General features: G+C 34.0%; 1 protein-coding gene across 10 annotated transcripts in view; it reads left to right on the top strand.

The window, feature by feature from the left end:
- The window catches only part of SPATA17 (spermatogenesis associated 17), a 332947-nt gene that overhangs the window by 30445 nt on the left and 285550 nt on the right, over positions 1-16952 (top strand). For all 10 annotated transcript variants that reach the window (XR_005214908.1, XR_005214904.1, XM_037823711.1 and 7 more), the window contains exons 2-3: positions 1470-1559; positions 2827-2908. Coding sequence is in view for 8 of the 10 variants with exons in the window: in XM_037823711.1 (XP_037679639.1) it covers positions 1470-1559; positions 2827-2908 (172 nt within the window). In the remaining 2 variants the exon portion in view is untranslated. The remainder of the gene's footprint in view (positions 1-1469; positions 1560-2826; positions 2909-16952) is intronic.

The following is a 16952-nucleotide window of genomic DNA, read 5'->3' as shown; positions in this document are numbered from 1 at the left end:
CTTGGGACTCAAGGAGTGACTAAGTTACTTTCTCTCCCACATGGAGTACTATGATATCCAAGAATACATTTTACACAAGTCTCTCCTATCATTTACTGCATGCAATGCAAACATATCATCAAGATGAAATTTTTTCTTCCACTCCCAGTTGTCTGAGTGCTCTGACACTCTTGTTTCCAGCAAATTTTATTGTATTAAATCATAATCTTATGGTGCCTTCCCATTGTTTGGTAATGCAACTGTATTCCTATGTGTGGTTTTTACAGTTTATTCCACCCTTTATAGTACACCTTATGCAGTCTTACTGATTTGTGCAAATTCTCTCCACTACTCTGTCTCTATTTCACATCTAGGTCACTGATTTTGATGTTTACATTTTTATTCCTCTTTTTTCATGGATCCTCTTCTGCCAGGCTTAGGTAACTGTCTTTTCTGCTTATTTAGAACTATAATTCATCCACTTGTTTCTCCAACTGTTAGTCACTGACGACTTAATTGCTACTTCAATTTTCTTTCACTGTCAGCCAATCTGGTAGAATATTCACCAATTTCATTGTTCGAAATACTTTTCTCCATTCTGTCTGTGTTCTGACTATAACATATATTTAATGAAATCTTTATATATATTATCTAATATGTAATGAAAACTAAAAGTAACCTTTCCAAGAATTCTGAGGGAATTTTAAAAAGTAAGAAATAAATGTCTAGCCATTCTTTATTCACTTAGCATATATAAAGTGCTAAAAATGTGCTAACCAGCATTCTAGGAGAGAAATTACTCTGTGGCCCACAGTGCTTGGCCTAAGCAATATTACTTTATCAGCTGGAAATAGGGAGAGGGAATAGTAATAACTAATGAAATTAAGATGGAGATCAGTCTTTACAAAACCCTTACTGGCTATAAATCAGTAGAATCTAATGATTGAATTTCTTATCTCTTTATAAGCCCTATGGCCCTGTCCCTGTTTTCCTTCAACTTAAGTGGACTTTCTGAGAATTCTATCTAGTATAGGCATTCTGTGATGAATTCATTTTACTTATAGGCAATTCATTTAACTGATGAATTGACTGAAATATGCAGACATTTTAAGCTGGCATGATATGTGCAGCAGCATTTAAATGGTAAATTCAAATAATTCTGTGTTTAATATAATGACAGAATAACACATCTCTTATTTATTCCTTAATAAAAATTAGTTGCAGTTTAATTAGTTGCAAAATAGGTGATTATAAAAATGAAAAAAGTAAAGCTGTTGAAAGCACCTAACCTCAAAGAGAAAGGCTAAGTTTTAAAGCAGAGCTCATGATTTTTGCAATGCTTTCTTTATTTAGAATCTTAATTTTATTTAAAATGACACTGAAATTATAATGATCATTTTGGAAGAAATTAAAAATTAAGTTTAACAGGTTGACTCACTTTGGAATTATGTTAGTCACTAATGAAATGGTTTTTAAAATATATTTTTTAGCATTGTGGATAAATTTAGAAAACGGGAGAATAATGCAGCAATTAAAATCCAGAGCTGGTTTCGAGGATGTCAAGTTCGAGCGTACATCAGGTATATTGATTATTGATTTTGTCATGGAAACTTCAGATAAAAAATATATTCCTCAGAAAATGTGATTTACCTTTGTATTGTTCATTTCAAATAATTTTTTATTTGCCTTGAAGTTAATCAACTATATGATGGCCCTTTTAGAGAAATAGCAACTTAATTGCTACTTCTATTATCCTCTGGTTATCTTTTCTAACATTCCAGAAAAGTAAATTATATTGAGATTATTTCTACTTAAAAAAAATCCCAGTATCACAAATGTACTTGATCAGATTCTTTATCTCAAATTCCATAGGAAGTGAAAATGACTTGGCTTATAATAGTAGCAATGAATTCATTTACTGATCAGTAAAAAGGAAAACACATTAAAAAAAAAAAAAAAAACAACCAACAAACAAACAAAAAAAACACAAAGCTATTCCAGTCCTTTCCAACATGTTGGTAGAAGACGAATGATGCCAGAATAATGACATTCTGTTTATAAAAGGAGGCTGAAATAGAACCCTAACTTGACTTTTCCTACTTTTTCTTCAGTGCCTAAATAATTTTCCCTCAGTCTTCCTTCAATTTCAAAAGCATATCACTCTAGATAAGGGAGGGGAAGAATATACTTAGTTCATAGTGTTGTCTTAGATCATGTAGAGGAAAAATCTGCCTAGTTCATAATAACTTAGGGGGTAGACTGGGGATTATACTATATAATGTTTCCCTAAACTGCCTAATAGACCCAGACATGCAAAGTTAAAGTGTGAAGATCTGGTTTCTCTTTTGGTCCTATACAAACTAGGAACATGGCAGAAAAGGGAGCATTTTTTTAATTCACCAGCCTTACTTGATGTTAGCTTGGTTACAGTGAGGAATATAAGAAAAGAGTGAAGAGGAGAACTGTTTTGGACCTCAAAAAAGAATTGTGTTTAATAGAATTATTTCCAAGTACTTATAATGAATCACGTCAATAGTTCTTGGCTTAGTCCTCAACATGTTGCTATGACTTGTTTTTATACTCTTTCAAAAATACATGAGTAATTGGAAATTTCAATGTTTAATCATAAGCCCAGAAGAAATACTGGATAGTTATCTAGGCCTTTTATCTACCTCTTGGAATGATTAATTCTATCCCAGAATGATAACTCTCTGCTCTAAAAGTATACACAAACTTGGCTTTGAATTTGATTACCTGATTTGTAAAAGTGTATAGAATCTAAGCAACTATTTGAGATACATTCTTATTTCAACAAAAGCATAATAATAAACATTTTTTTCCTTCTAGGTATTTGTCCAAAAGAATAACAATTATTCAAAAATGGTGGAGAGGTTACATAGGCAGAAAAAAGTACCAACTCTTGGTGAAGGTAAATAAAATTGATATATGTTAGCATTTGGATTATACAATATGTTGTAGCCTACTCACTTTAGTCATATTTGCATGTAGTTTGGAAATTACTGATAAATATTTATCCAAGGGCAAAATTGGACTTACTTTTTTTGGTATGGAATCTTTTCTGAGAAACCTGATTTTTCTGTGAAGAATTCATGACTCCTTTCTTTGTACTCAAAGTAAACTAGACGTTTTACTTTTGTTAAAGTACTTTTCACAGTGTATTGATTTGTTGATGATTGGTGCCAGTTTCTAGATTTGAACTCTTTGAGACTAGGGTCTGTTGTCTTCTTCATTTTCTTTATCACTGCATGCAGCCTAATGCCTAGCCCACAGCAGCAGTCAGTAAGCATTGGTTGAATTGAAGTGTTGAAAAGTAATTCTACAAATATAAAAATAAGGCAATTTCTCTCTGTTCTATTACTGAATGTTAAAATACTTTGAGGATTTGCTTTGAGAAATATGGCATGTCATAGCCTTCTGTATTCTCTGATAGACTTGCATAAAACCATGATAGCATGCAAACTTATATCTCAGTTAAGAGTTTTAGGAAATTAAGAAAAAGATAGTTTTCTCAACACTCGGTGGGAACACTTCTAATCAGAAGCCTGCTTCTTTAATTTACTGATTGCTATTTCTATTATAATAATTTAAATTTGTGCTTCATTCATTCTTGATTAATTGCATCTAAGTGAAATGCTTTTCTATTCATAAAATTAAAAGGCATAGAGCAGGAAAAGAAAAAAAATAAGTAGATAATGAAGTGATATGAGTTCACCTTTAGCAAGGAAATTTTAAAACATGTTAATAAACTATAGGGACTACTTGGAGGATAGCATAATATTTCAAGTTTAATGAAATAAATAAAATAAAATAACTCAATAATGCTGGCTCAATCCTTTTATAAGTTGTAGATGTCTCTTGTAGTTAGGTTTAAAATCACTCAGATGTTATTACAAAGCAGATCTGAAGTCCTGTATAAATTTTTGTTCTCCAAAAGTAACCTTCCCTTAATATTATCACCTCCCTGACCATTATTTTCCTTATTACTACATTACTCATCTTTATTCATTTTCTCTATTGGATTATCCAGATCACTGATGACAGCATTGTTTAACACATGTCTGAGGTAAACCTTGAAGAAAGTTGAGTCCTTACAAATGAACCACTCTTTCATTGAAAACTTCTCTAACTAATGTGCTTCCGTTGAGTTCAGTCCCTGTTTGAATACTACATGTTACCAGTCAATTAAGATCACTGAAGATTTTTTTAAAATATCAAAAACAAAGAAAAGTTAAATAATTATTTTAATTCAGCTGGCTAAATAAGCCAGCTTCTACATCTGCCACAAACTCAAAAATATATTTCTCATTAGTCTCATTAACTGTTAACATGCGATTCCTTGTTTCAAAAATCAATATAGCTAGCTATTAATACAGGTCTTCAGACATTAACTTATGGGTGTTTTATTTAAATTATAAATAATAATAATTATTATTAGTATTATTATTTCACAAGTAATGCCTTGGGAGTCTTCCCTAATACACTATTAAAAAAATCAACAGAACATTTTAAAATTCATCTTCAGCATTTTTTAAACATAGAGCTTGTTTTCAAAATAGCAAAAGGTAAAAGCTATATAAAATACAGAGATGTCAGTTTAAAAGCAATATCAATTAGCTTATAGATCATCTTTATAGTCCCTGTAGTTCTTTGGGAACATTGTATTGCATGTAGTAATAATGCAATAATTACTTTGAGTGAAAATAAACTACATTCAATTATTTTATTTATGGTGAGTTTTCAGGAAAGTAAAATGCTAGAGTAATTCTTGACATGTTAAAAAAAGAGATATTCAATAAAATAATTTTTTACACAAAGTTCAAGTTCATTGGGTCCTTGAAAGTCCTCCAGAATCCAGATCCAGTTTTATCTGACACTACTGCCCTGGCATAACACTTCCACACTAGTCAAATAGATTTACTGAAAATTCCCTTAAGAAGCCCTGTAGTTTTAGCCCCCATACTTTGTTCATCTGTTTTTCTTGCTTGAAATATTATTTTCTTTTCTTAGTGTTCATGCCATTCATTTGTCAATTAGTGATGGCATAATTTGTGTTGTCTCTTGCATCATTGTTTAACTGTTAATGGTGTGTGATTATAGCTGTAACTCATAACCCACATGAAATGTGCTAAAAAAACATTTACCTAAAAAGTTGTTTTGTCCAAAAACAAAGTTTCCACTATTTCTTCTTATTCTGCTCAACTGTAAGGTTTCCAAAAAAAATTCCCATTTTCTAGAAATCACCTCTGGAAATGTGTGCTCATAAAATGAATGTTCAGAGGGGGTTCAGTTTCAGCAAAATTCTAGGCTTCAGTATTATGATGTAGGGTTAGCTACTGTATTTAATTAGTGGTGGCATGTTGTCCTTATTGTTACATTTTTCCTCTAGGTTGCTTATTATATTTTTTTGTTAAAGGCTTAAGACCATAATCTCTGACTCTCTCTTCTGAACTAATGAAATAGGGTCAAAATGAGTCAAGATTAAGTCCTAGGATTAAGAACAACAGCACTGTAGTTCAGGTTCCACTGTATGTACTGCTTGGTTACATGATCAAAGTTGGAAATAGAAGCAGACTAAGAAGTCAAAGCAGTTGGAGTAAGGTATAAAAGTTTCAAATTGCAAAGCTGAGTATGCAGTTTGCCAACAAATGGTAGGACACTTGCAGTGGTAGCCTTTTGGCTACTATTCTTTCAGTTTAGATGTTGCATAAACTCAGACTTCCCCAATACACTTATTCTTGTACCAAATTTATCAGGTTAAGTGCTTTAAATGTTCAGGTGACTGATTTATTGAGTTCTGGCTGAAAAGGAGTACCATATGGTACTGGTATTTCTATGCCTATTGGGAGTTCCAACATATTTTTTTTTCCTTTTTTTAAATTGAAATTTTTATTGAGATAATTGTAGAGTCACATGCAAGTTGTGGAAAATAGTACTTTTTTTTAATTTTTAAACTGTATTTATCAAAAAATTAAAAAACAACAATAAAAAACATTTCAAACAAAACCAAAACAAAGGAATAAGAAAAACAAATAACCTAAAATAGCTACATTGCTTCCAACATGTTCCTACCTTACCCCCCAAAAATTAACTAACCATAGTTGTTCCTGAGCATTCCCATAACATTAAGATTACCCTCCATAACTTATGTGTTCTTATTCAATTATCATTCCCTCTTCACTAGTTGCTAACTATCGCTAGGTCCCCTACATTCTGCAATATAAACCATTTATTTTACATTTTTCACAGAGTTCACATTAGTGGTAACATATACTATCTCTCTGTGTGTGCCTGGCTTATTTCACTCAGCATTACCAACATATTCTTTTGAATGAGATCAAGAGATCATGACTACAGTGTTAGTCTTGGGCCACCTTCCTGTGAGAGGTTAATAGTGACCTCAGCTTTCATTCTAAGGCCTTACTTTCGTTAAAGCTATATGGTTTGGAATAGTCACAGAAATGAATACAGTGGGGGAGAAGCTGATTGCACACTTACTAAGATTCATAAAGGTGGACCCTTCAGCACTCAGTTTGCTCATGAGCAAAAAGGAAAAGGGTCAAAGTTCTGGATTGTGTGCTCATGTACAACTAAAGCAATGCTTCTCAAAGCAGCATCAGCTCATTGTTGCATCAGCATCACCCGGGAACTTGAAAGAAATACAAATTTGCTCCTCCTGCGTCAGCTGAATCAGGAATTTCCAGATGAGGCCCAAAAATATGTGCTTTAACAAGTCCTTTAGATGTTTTTGATCCACACCAGAGTTGGAGAACCACTGAGCTAAGGGATCATAATTGACCAGAACAGTCAAGAATCCCCATATGTTTGCTAAATTAGTAGAAGGCAGCAATAGGCATTCCTTCAGGACTTACTACTAAAGTTCATTTTACAGTTATAAATAAAATGTAATTAAATTAATAAATTATAGGTCCACAATGGATTTTTATACAGTTACACATATTTATGGGTATATCAAGATTTTATTTGCAATTGATATTATTGGAAAGCAATAAAAGCTTACTTGAAGCTTTTATAATAGCTATTATTTATTAAAAACCTGCTATTTGCCAGGCATTTTGCATAAATTAAGACCTAAATATCACTGTGCTCATTAAAAGTAAATATTAGAATATACCTTTTGCAGATTAGGACGCAGGCTCAGACAAATCTTCAAGAACACATTGTGGCATATTTGGTATACATAGCACCCTTACTTCTGCCATTATAGACTTGTTCACATTATGTTGGCATTATCTGATAATGCCCTACTCCCTTCTTTTAACTCTTAATCTCCACAAGGAAAGAGTTATGACTTTCTTATATGTGTTGCATTTTCCTAGCATGGTGCCTGGCACATAGTAGATGCCTTATAAATATTTATATAAGTGAATAAAAAGATGAACACCCATGCTATTTCTACTACACCGTGGTACTCCCTTCTTTAGGCAGAAGCCGAAGTTGAACCTGTTACTCATTGGTCTGCCCAGTACAATATGTCTTAAATATTTTGTTCTCTTGATTTGCTTCTGGTTAAAAACACCTTTTTAAAAACTGACTTTCTTTTCTGCTCTAAAATCAAATGCCACTATTTCTAGTTTTGCTTAACATTTTGGAGAAGAAAAATTGGGAAGAAAAGAGAGCTAGCAGTTTTTCAGTATCTGCTAAGTGTCATGAACTGTTAATAAGAAATTTGTACATATTATACTAATATATGTAAGACTCTGAGTCTTGTACCCAGTTTTTTGATTCTTGATGGTTAATGTGGATTGAATTGTGTACCCCAGTTTGGACAAGTTCTTGGTCACGTTCTGGTCCATATGCTAGTGGCTGTGGGCACATTGTAAATAAGATCTCTTCAAGATATTATTCCTATTACGGTGTGGGCCCAATTAAATCAGGTTGGGCTTTAACTGGATTACTGGAGTCCTTCGTAAGCAGAGTGAAAGTCAGGCAGAAAGAAGCCACAGAGAAGATCCAGAAGCTGCAAGTCGACTGAACCTGAAAGAGAAAGAAGAAGCTGCCATGTGCATTGCCATGTTACAGAAAGCCAAGGACCAAGGATCGCTGGCAGTCAGCTCAAGAATGCCACAGTCTTCTGGGAGAAAGAATCATCTTGTTGATGCCTTAATTTTGGTCTTCTAGCCTTGTAACTGTAAGCCAATAAATTCCCATTGTATGCTATTTGTTGTAGCAGTCTGGAAACTAAAACAAAGTTATGGTTGAGAGAGCATTGGCTTTAGACCTGGCAGTGAAAGTTTGGTCACTGTGGGCAAGTTATTTAACCTATTGGAGCCTGCTTTTATTTCCCTTGTCTTTAAAATAGGGGTAAAAATGTTTCGCAGGGTTTTGTGAAAATTAAGTGAAATTCTGATGTAGAATACCCAGAACCATGCTGGGTACATAGTAAGTGCTCAAAGATGGTAGCTTTGTATTTATTACACTGTTGTTATTATTACTCAAAGTCCATTGAGGCAGCTTGATTGGTGTAATGTGAGTGAGAAGTTTTCATATCAAGTTAGTTCCATTTCATATTTCTTTCATTAATGAGTATTCACATAATAATTTCATTGTTAGAGCTTTATGTTAGTTATTTCTTCTTTATATGTTTATGTGCAGATGTGTGTGTATGTGTATAATTTTACTATAAGAAAGGAAATCAGAGGAGGTAGATATCTTTAATGTATGTTTAAAATTGGAAGAACACTGAAGTGGGAAAAAAAAACTCTGAGTTTAAACCTGGTTATGGGATTCACCACTAAACCATCTGAATGACTCTTCAATTTACATCCCCACTAGAATCCAGTAGCTTAATATTTTAGAAAATTAAAGATTATATCAATGCAATTTGTGTGTCTATTCTTTTCACTGGCTATATCCTCTGCTGCGGAGTATATGGTCTTATATATTGTTGAAGAGAAGATGTTCTAAAGAAAATGAGAGTGGGTGTAGAAACAATAGTTTTACTAATCTATGACAACTTCTGACATTGGACAGAGTCAATGAAAAAACATGAAGTCATACTGAAGGAAGCTTTATAAATGTTTCCTGGACATGATGTTATACTCAGTTCCTTCCTTCCTTCCTTCCCTCCTTCCTTCCTTCCCTCCTTCCTTCCTTCCTTCCTTCCTCCCTCCCTCCCTTACTTCCTCCCTCCCCTTCTTCTTTCCTTTCTTCCTTCCTTCCTCTCTCTCTTTCTCTCTTTCTTAAACTGTGAAGCAAGAGATTTTATTTTCTTCTGTTACTTTTTCAGTTTGGGTGGCCAGGCACTTTGGTAATTATCTTTTAGCCGGTGTAGACACAAACCGCCCTTATTGCTTATTTAAAGATGTGTAGAGGCAAATAATTCATTGACTACAATATCATACTCCATATGCCATATGAACTTATAGTTTTTAATGGAGAATTTTATATCATGTTTGAACCCATTTTGTCCTATAAATATGAAAAAAAGTGGTCAAATATCTGTTTCTTTGTACACCAGATTTGCTTTTTTAATACTATTTTCCAGACCCAGTTTTTGTTCTCCTCCTTCCCTCTCCACTTCCTTCCTTTTCTTTTTTTCCAATTTTGACATAGTTTTGTGTTTTTTTTTAGTTACACTTCCATTGACAGGTTATTTTCAGGTTATTTTCAAACTAATTTTTAAAATTTGAAGTAGTTTCAGATTTACAGTAAAGTTGTACACTTTTTTTATGAGAACTCCCATATATCTTTCACACAGATTTCTTCACTCTTGAAAAAATTTGTATAATTTTCTATCCTCTCTCTATATATTTATTATTAGTTTTTCTCTCTCTCTCTCTCCATACATATTCTTATTTTGAATCATTTTAAATTTGCAGACATAATTCCCCCTTACAGCCAAATATATCCATGTGTATTTTCTACATATCACTGTTATCAAAATCAGGAAATTGACATTTGTACAATATTATTGTTTAATCTGTAGACTGTATTCATAGTTCGCTAACTGTCCCAATAATGTCATTTATAGCAAAAATTACAACATATTTTCCAGACTTGAACCAGGATTACACATTGCATGTAGTTGTCATGTCCTTTTACTCACTTTTAATCTGGAATAGTTGGTTCCTTAATCTGTCTTTGCCTTTCATGACTTTGATATTTTTGAAGAGTACAGACTAGTTAGTTTTCATAATATTCCTTAGTTTTGGTTTGCCTGGTATTTCTTCATTATTAAATTGAGTTTATGCATTTTTAGCAGAAATACATCTCAGTACAGCATATTAGGAGGCACATGATGTCAGTTTGTCCCATGCTGTTTATGTTAACTTTGATCATTTAATGTGGCATCTGTCAGGTTTCTAAATTGTGTACATATTGTTTTTCTCTTATGAGGAGACAGTTGAAGACTATGTGTATATTTTCTTCCTCATCGAACTTTGGTTTGGCATGCAATAATTCCTTACAGAATCAATTATTACTATATTTGTCAAATGGTGATTTTCTAACACCATTTCTTCTACATTTATTTGTTAGCATTGTGCTACAAGAAAGAGTTTGTCCTCCTCTATTTTTTAATTAATGTATTTATTTACATTAGTATGAATTCATGTATTCCTATTTTATTCAATGGGTTATATAATCAGTTATCATCACTATTTGTTTTGATGCTCAGTAGGAGCAACTTTAAGCCAATTTTTTATAAATTCAGATCACTTAAATAGGATGATCAAGGATTTAAGGTATTTACCATGGAGTAATGAGCATGTTTAGCCCAATTATTCTTCAGTGATGGGCATCTATATCAATGGTACTGACAAGGGCAAGATAGCGTATTTATGCATATCGCATTCCATGAGTATTACTGACAAGTTTCACTTCTGTATTTTCTACTCACATGCCACCAATCAAATAATTATGAATGATTTTAGTGAGACTTTTTTTTAAAAATCAAACATATCAGAGTGTATATATTTCAGTGACTTTATTCATACAAGTAGTCAGGTTGGGAATCAATAATTATTCTAATGATTCTGGGGTCACTGAAATTATATTTTTAAAAGTTCAAGTAATGATCCACCTGGGAAATCTTGTTCAATAGCCTATACAGTGGGTTACATCAAAAAGGGTAACATGCAACCTGATCACCACATTTATTCTTCAGATAAGATCTAATTGTTGTTTGGCTCTTTTGAAAAAAAGGCAAAAGATGGAATTTTCTTCAGATTTGCTCTTGAGGGTTTTAAATCTGGTAAGCTGTAAGCTCTTTCTTTGAAAAGAAGTCTGATTTATTATTTGTTTATTTGTTTACTTATTACTTTTTTTCCTTTGTTAGAGAAGCTGTAGGTTTACAGAGCAATCTTGCATAAAATACAGAATTTGCATATACAACCCTATTATTAACACCTTGCCTTGGTGTGGAACATTTGTTACTATTAATAATAGTACATTTTTATAATTGTACTATTAACTGCAATCCATGTTTTAACTTAGGGTTCATTGTGTAGTGTAGGTCCATGGATTTTTAAAAAATTTTTATTCTGTTACCATATATACAAATTTAACATTTTCCCTTTCAATCACATTCAGATATATATTTCAGTGTTTTTAATAACATTTGCAGTATTGTGCTATGATCACCACCATCCATTACCAAAATATTTCCATCCACAAGTATAAGAATAAAATATTTAGGATATCAAGGATATAAAGGATTCTGTACAGAAAACTACAAAACATTACTAAAAGAAATCAAAGAAGACCCAAAGAAACAGATTTTCTTTGTTTAAATAAATAAAGTGTACATGAATTGGAATATTAAATATTAAGGTGTCTGTTCTGGTTCGCTAATGCTGCCCTTTTGCAAAATATCAGAAGTGGATTGGCTTTTATAAAAGAGGTTTATTTGGTTACAAAGTTACAGTCTTAAGGCCATAAAGTGTCCAAGGTAAGGCATCAACAAAGGGTGCCTTCACTGGAGAAAAGCCATTGGCCTCCGGAAGAACCTCTGCTAGCTGGGAAGACACATGGCTGGCATCTGCTTGCTACCAGATTGCATTTCAAAATGGTATTCTCCTAAGTGTTGCTCTTAGGGCATTTTGTCCTCTTTTAGTTGCAGCTGCTCTTCAAAATGTCACTCTCAGTTGCTCTGAATCTGGGCCTGTGTGGCTCTTTTTACAGTACTCCAGTGATCCAATAAAGACCCACCCTGAATGGGTGTGGCAACACCACCATAGAAATAATCCAATGAAAGTTCTCACCGACAGTTGATTGAGTCACATCTCCATGGAAACACTCAATTAAAGATTCCAACCTAATCCACACTAATGTGTCTGCCCCACAAAATTGCATCAAAGATAATGGTGTTTTGGGGGACACAATACAGCCAAACTGGCACAGTGTCAATCCTACCCAAAGCAATTTATAGATCCAACACTATCCCAATCAAAGTCCAACAACCTTCTTTGTGGAAATGTAAAAGCCAATCATTAAATTTATATGGAAAGGTAAGGGTCCCTGAATAGCCAAAGCCATCTTGAAAAAGAAGAATAAAGTTGGAGGACTCATATGTCCTGATACAAAGACTTATTACAAAGCCACAGTAATCAGAAAAGCATGATACTGGAACAAGAGAGACATATAGACATATATGGAATCAAACTGAGAGTTCCAACGTCAAGTCTCACACTTATGGCCAACAGATTTTTGACAAGGGGGCAAACTACTCAACTGGGAAATAATAGTCTCTTCAGCAAATGCTGCTGGGAAAACTGGATGTCCATATATTAAAGAATGATGGTGAACTCTCATCTTGCACCATATACAAAAATCAACTCAGAATGGATCGAAGACTGAGATATAAGAGCCAGAACAATCAAACTCTTAGAAGAAAACATAGGGGGCATCTTCAGAACTTTGTGTTAGGCAATGGTTTCTTAGCCTTTACATCCAAGGCAAAAGCAGCAAAAGGAAAAATGGGGAGCTTATCAAAATTAAAAACTTTTGTGCCTCAAAGGACTTTGTCATGAAAGTAAAACAATAGCCTATACAGTGGGAAAAAATAGCTGGAAGCCACATCTCTGATAAAGGTTTAATATCCAGAATATGTAAAGAAACCTTTCAACTTAATAACAAAAAAGACAAACTAAAAAATGGGCAAAAGACTTGAACAGACATCTCTCCAAAGAAGATATACAGATGGCCAGAAATCACATGGAAAGATGTTCAACATCATTAGGCATCAGGGAAATGCAAATCAAAACCACAATGAGTTACCATTTCACATGCATTAGAATAGCTGCTATTAAAAAAAATGGAAAATGACAAATGTTGGAGAGGATGCAGAGAAATAGGAACATTCATTCATTCCTGATGGCAATGCAAGATGGTGCAGCCACTGTGGAAGACAGTTTGGCGGCTCCTCAGAGTGCTAAGAATAGAATTACCATATGACCCAGTGATCCCACTACTAGGTATATACTCAAAAGAATTGAAAGCAGGGACTAGAACAGATATTTGCACACTGATGTTCATAGTGACATTGTTCACAATTGCCAAAAGATGGAAGCAACCCAAGTGTCCATCAACAGATGAATGAATAAACATATATGGTAAATACATACACTGGAATATTATTCAGCTATAAAAAGGAATGAAGTCCTGATACATGTGACAACATGGATGATCCTTGAACACATCATGTTGAGTAAAATAAGCCAGACACAAAAGGGCAAATGTTTATTACTTTTTGAATCAAAACTATAGGTTTATTGAAGGAAAAATTTCTAGAGCAGCGAGATCTCAACTATAGGAGGTGGAGTGACAGTCTCAATAGCTCATAAAGACATTTAGGGAATTTTCAAGTGGGGCATTTTTTGGAAAGCCCCTGAGGCCAGTTGTTTTAGACTTCTGGAAAATCCTTTCTTGGAAAGGGGTTGCTCCTGACAACACCAATGCTGGTGTCCATTTTATTTTACTTAACAGTCCCCTCTTTGGGTCATTTTTTCCAGTGATCTCATTGGGCACGTGATTAAAATGTTCCAGTCACCACTATTTCACTTTATTTCTTGTCAGATAGTCAAGTAGTCAAGTAGGCTGTCAGTCATTCAGTCATTATGTTCCTCTTTTTTTCTTTTTTTTTTTTCACCTTGGAGTGGGATACTTAGTCGAGTAGATTATGGTTATAGCCCTTTCTCTGAGTCAGGGCATCCATTATTTTTATTTTTAGTCTTAGTCCACTACAGAGAGTCCCATTTCTATGTCATTTTTCTTTTGATTAGCTATCTTAAGAGCAACCATCTGTCTTGAGGGTGACAAGGAATTTGAAACTGTTTTTACAACAAAAAATAAATACATATAGAGTGATAATCACAATTGAAAGCATAAGTACAAAGCATACTAGATTGTCTCCACATTCCATTAAACCAAGGACCTAGGTCAGGGAATAGGCCTGTCCGTTGGAATGTTTAAGCCTGACTGATATCATGAAACATCTTCATTTGGTCCTTTAAAATATTTAGATTATTTATCACTGTGCTAGACTTATTAATATAAAAGCAACATGGTTCATAGGTAGTTGGAGTGTCTAGACCCTTCCTGTTATGCTATTTATTTATTTAACCATTTTGTACATTGACTAGCAGGGCATAAGACACAATAGGCTCTCAATAAATCTTGAATGAGATTAAAATAGCTACCATTTACTTAATGGGAATTGAATATTGCACTGACCATTTTACATACTTAATGCTTACAACAATTCTATAAAGTCATACACCAACCCTATAAATATACACACCATTTTATAGATGGGGAATCTTAGACTCAGAGATAGTTTATTTCCCAAGGACCTGGGATAATTTTCTTAACCTCTTTGAACCCCAGTTTTTTTGTTTTTTTTTTTCCATTATAAGATGAAGATGACATTATTCTTATAGGGCTAAATGATAAACCCATGAAAAATTGGGAATATAGTAGATACCCAAGAAGTTGGTAGCTAATTTTATTGTTATTATTATTAATATTAAGCAATAAATAGGTACTACGTACCTGCTATGTATCAGCACTGTGACAGTTGCTGAGAGCAAAACAAAGAAATATTATCCCTTTCTTCTAAGATTTTATAGTCTTATTGAATGGCTGTCACATACACAAATATACTAAACTAGTGTTTCGTAAAGTGTATTTTTTTTTGAAACCTTGGTTTTACAATGTTCTCCAAAAAAAAAGCTTAATAGTTTTGCCAGTTTGGATGTATTATGTCCCCCAAAATGCCATGTTCTTTGATGCAATCTTGTGGGGACAGACATATCCTTTGATTGAGTGTTTCCATGGTGATGTGACTCAATCAACTGTGAGTGAGACCTTTGATCAGATAATTTCCATGGAGGTGTTACCCCATCCATTCAGGATGAGTCTTAATTGAATCACTGGAGTCCTATAAAAGTGTTCACAGACAGAAGGAGGTACTGCAGTCAAGAGAGACACTTTGAGGAGTGCACGGGAGCTGAGAGTGGAGCTGGAACCCAAGCTGGGATCAGTAGATGCCATTCACATGTCTTTCCAGCTAACAGAGGTTTTCTGGATGCCATTGGCCTTCCTTTGGTGAATGTATACTTGTGATGATGCTTGCATTTGGACATTTTCATGGCCTTCAGACTGTGTCTTTGGAACCAAATAAACCCCCTTTATAAAAGCCAGTCCATTGCTGGTGTTTTGCATAATGGTAACATTAGCAAACTGGAACAGTAGTCAAATAAGTTTTGTAAATGCTTTCTGTCATGTGGCCATTTTAGATATTCATGGTGTACAAATAGTGGATATCAAGTATGCAAGAAATGTCATTTGTTTCTTTTCATTGTATAAATGACTCAGATTTTCATCTTGTTGATCTGGTGGGCAACTCAATCTCAGTCATTATTGGAGATTTTCCTCCTTTGGGTTACACAAAGGTCCCATGGGACTTAAGTACTGTCCAACCGTCGGAGATTCCTGCCTTCCTGGAGGCTTCATTCAAAAGATGCCCTTTGTCCAAGCCCATGTGCTTGGTTCATCATAGCTCATCTTTTAAGTATTCTATGACCTCTGTAGGGGGATGGAATGTTTGCCAGAACTGATATCCCTTGACTTGGAGTTTTGTCGCCTCCCCAGCTTCCACCAGGTATTATTCTCTTAGAGGTTTAAAGAGATTAACCTTCCATGGAGCAATAGGAGGGCCAAATACTGTCATTCCGTATTCCAAAGAGCTAATACACAGCTCTTTCCCAGGGAAGTGGAAGTTTTGCTCCTTTCTTTCTCTTTCTCTGTCCACCTATCCCTTACTCACTAACATAATCTCTCTGAGTTTAGGTTTTAGGAAAAAAAGCTGGGGGTAGGCAACCATACAAACTTTCTGAAGCAAGAATGTGTGAAAGGTCTTGCTATTTTCTTGGGTTGGAGACTGGGACATGAATTTACTGTTTGAATCTCCATAAATTATCGTGTCCCATGCTTTAGCCCATTATAATATTATAGTAACTATGTTTATGACACCACCATTTCCCATATTTATCGTGCATATGTTTTTTGGCCTAACAGCTATGCAAAATAATAATATTGCCATATAGAGTATAAGTTATAGAAGGAATAGTGTAGGTTAGTAATTTTAAAACTTTGTTTTAGTAACAGAATTCCTTCTTTAGCTAAAATTTTAACAAAAATTTAAGCCTATATGTAAAACAGGTGCAAGTAGTACAGCTAGTTTGGAAGCTGAAGAAATGAAACTGCTTATACCCTTTCTCTGAGGCCTTCATTGTCACCTGAGACATTAGAGCATGATTTGAAACACAGTGATTTAATTTTCTTACCTATGTATCTCTAGAAGGATAAAAAAAAAAGGTAATGTTAATTGCCTGGGGGAAGAGAACTGAGTACTTCAGGGTTGGGAAGGAGACTTTTCACTGTAAACTTTTTTGTAGTTTTAAAATTTTGTACAGTGTGAATGTATTATTTAT

This window comes from Choloepus didactylus, chromosome 2, assembly GCF_015220235.1.
Source record: "Choloepus didactylus isolate mChoDid1 chromosome 2, mChoDid1.pri, whole genome shotgun sequence".
Taxonomy (NCBI): Eukaryota; Metazoa; Chordata; class Mammalia; order Pilosa; family Megalonychidae; genus Choloepus; species Choloepus didactylus.
This window is presented reverse-complemented; position numbering and strand designations above follow the sequence as displayed.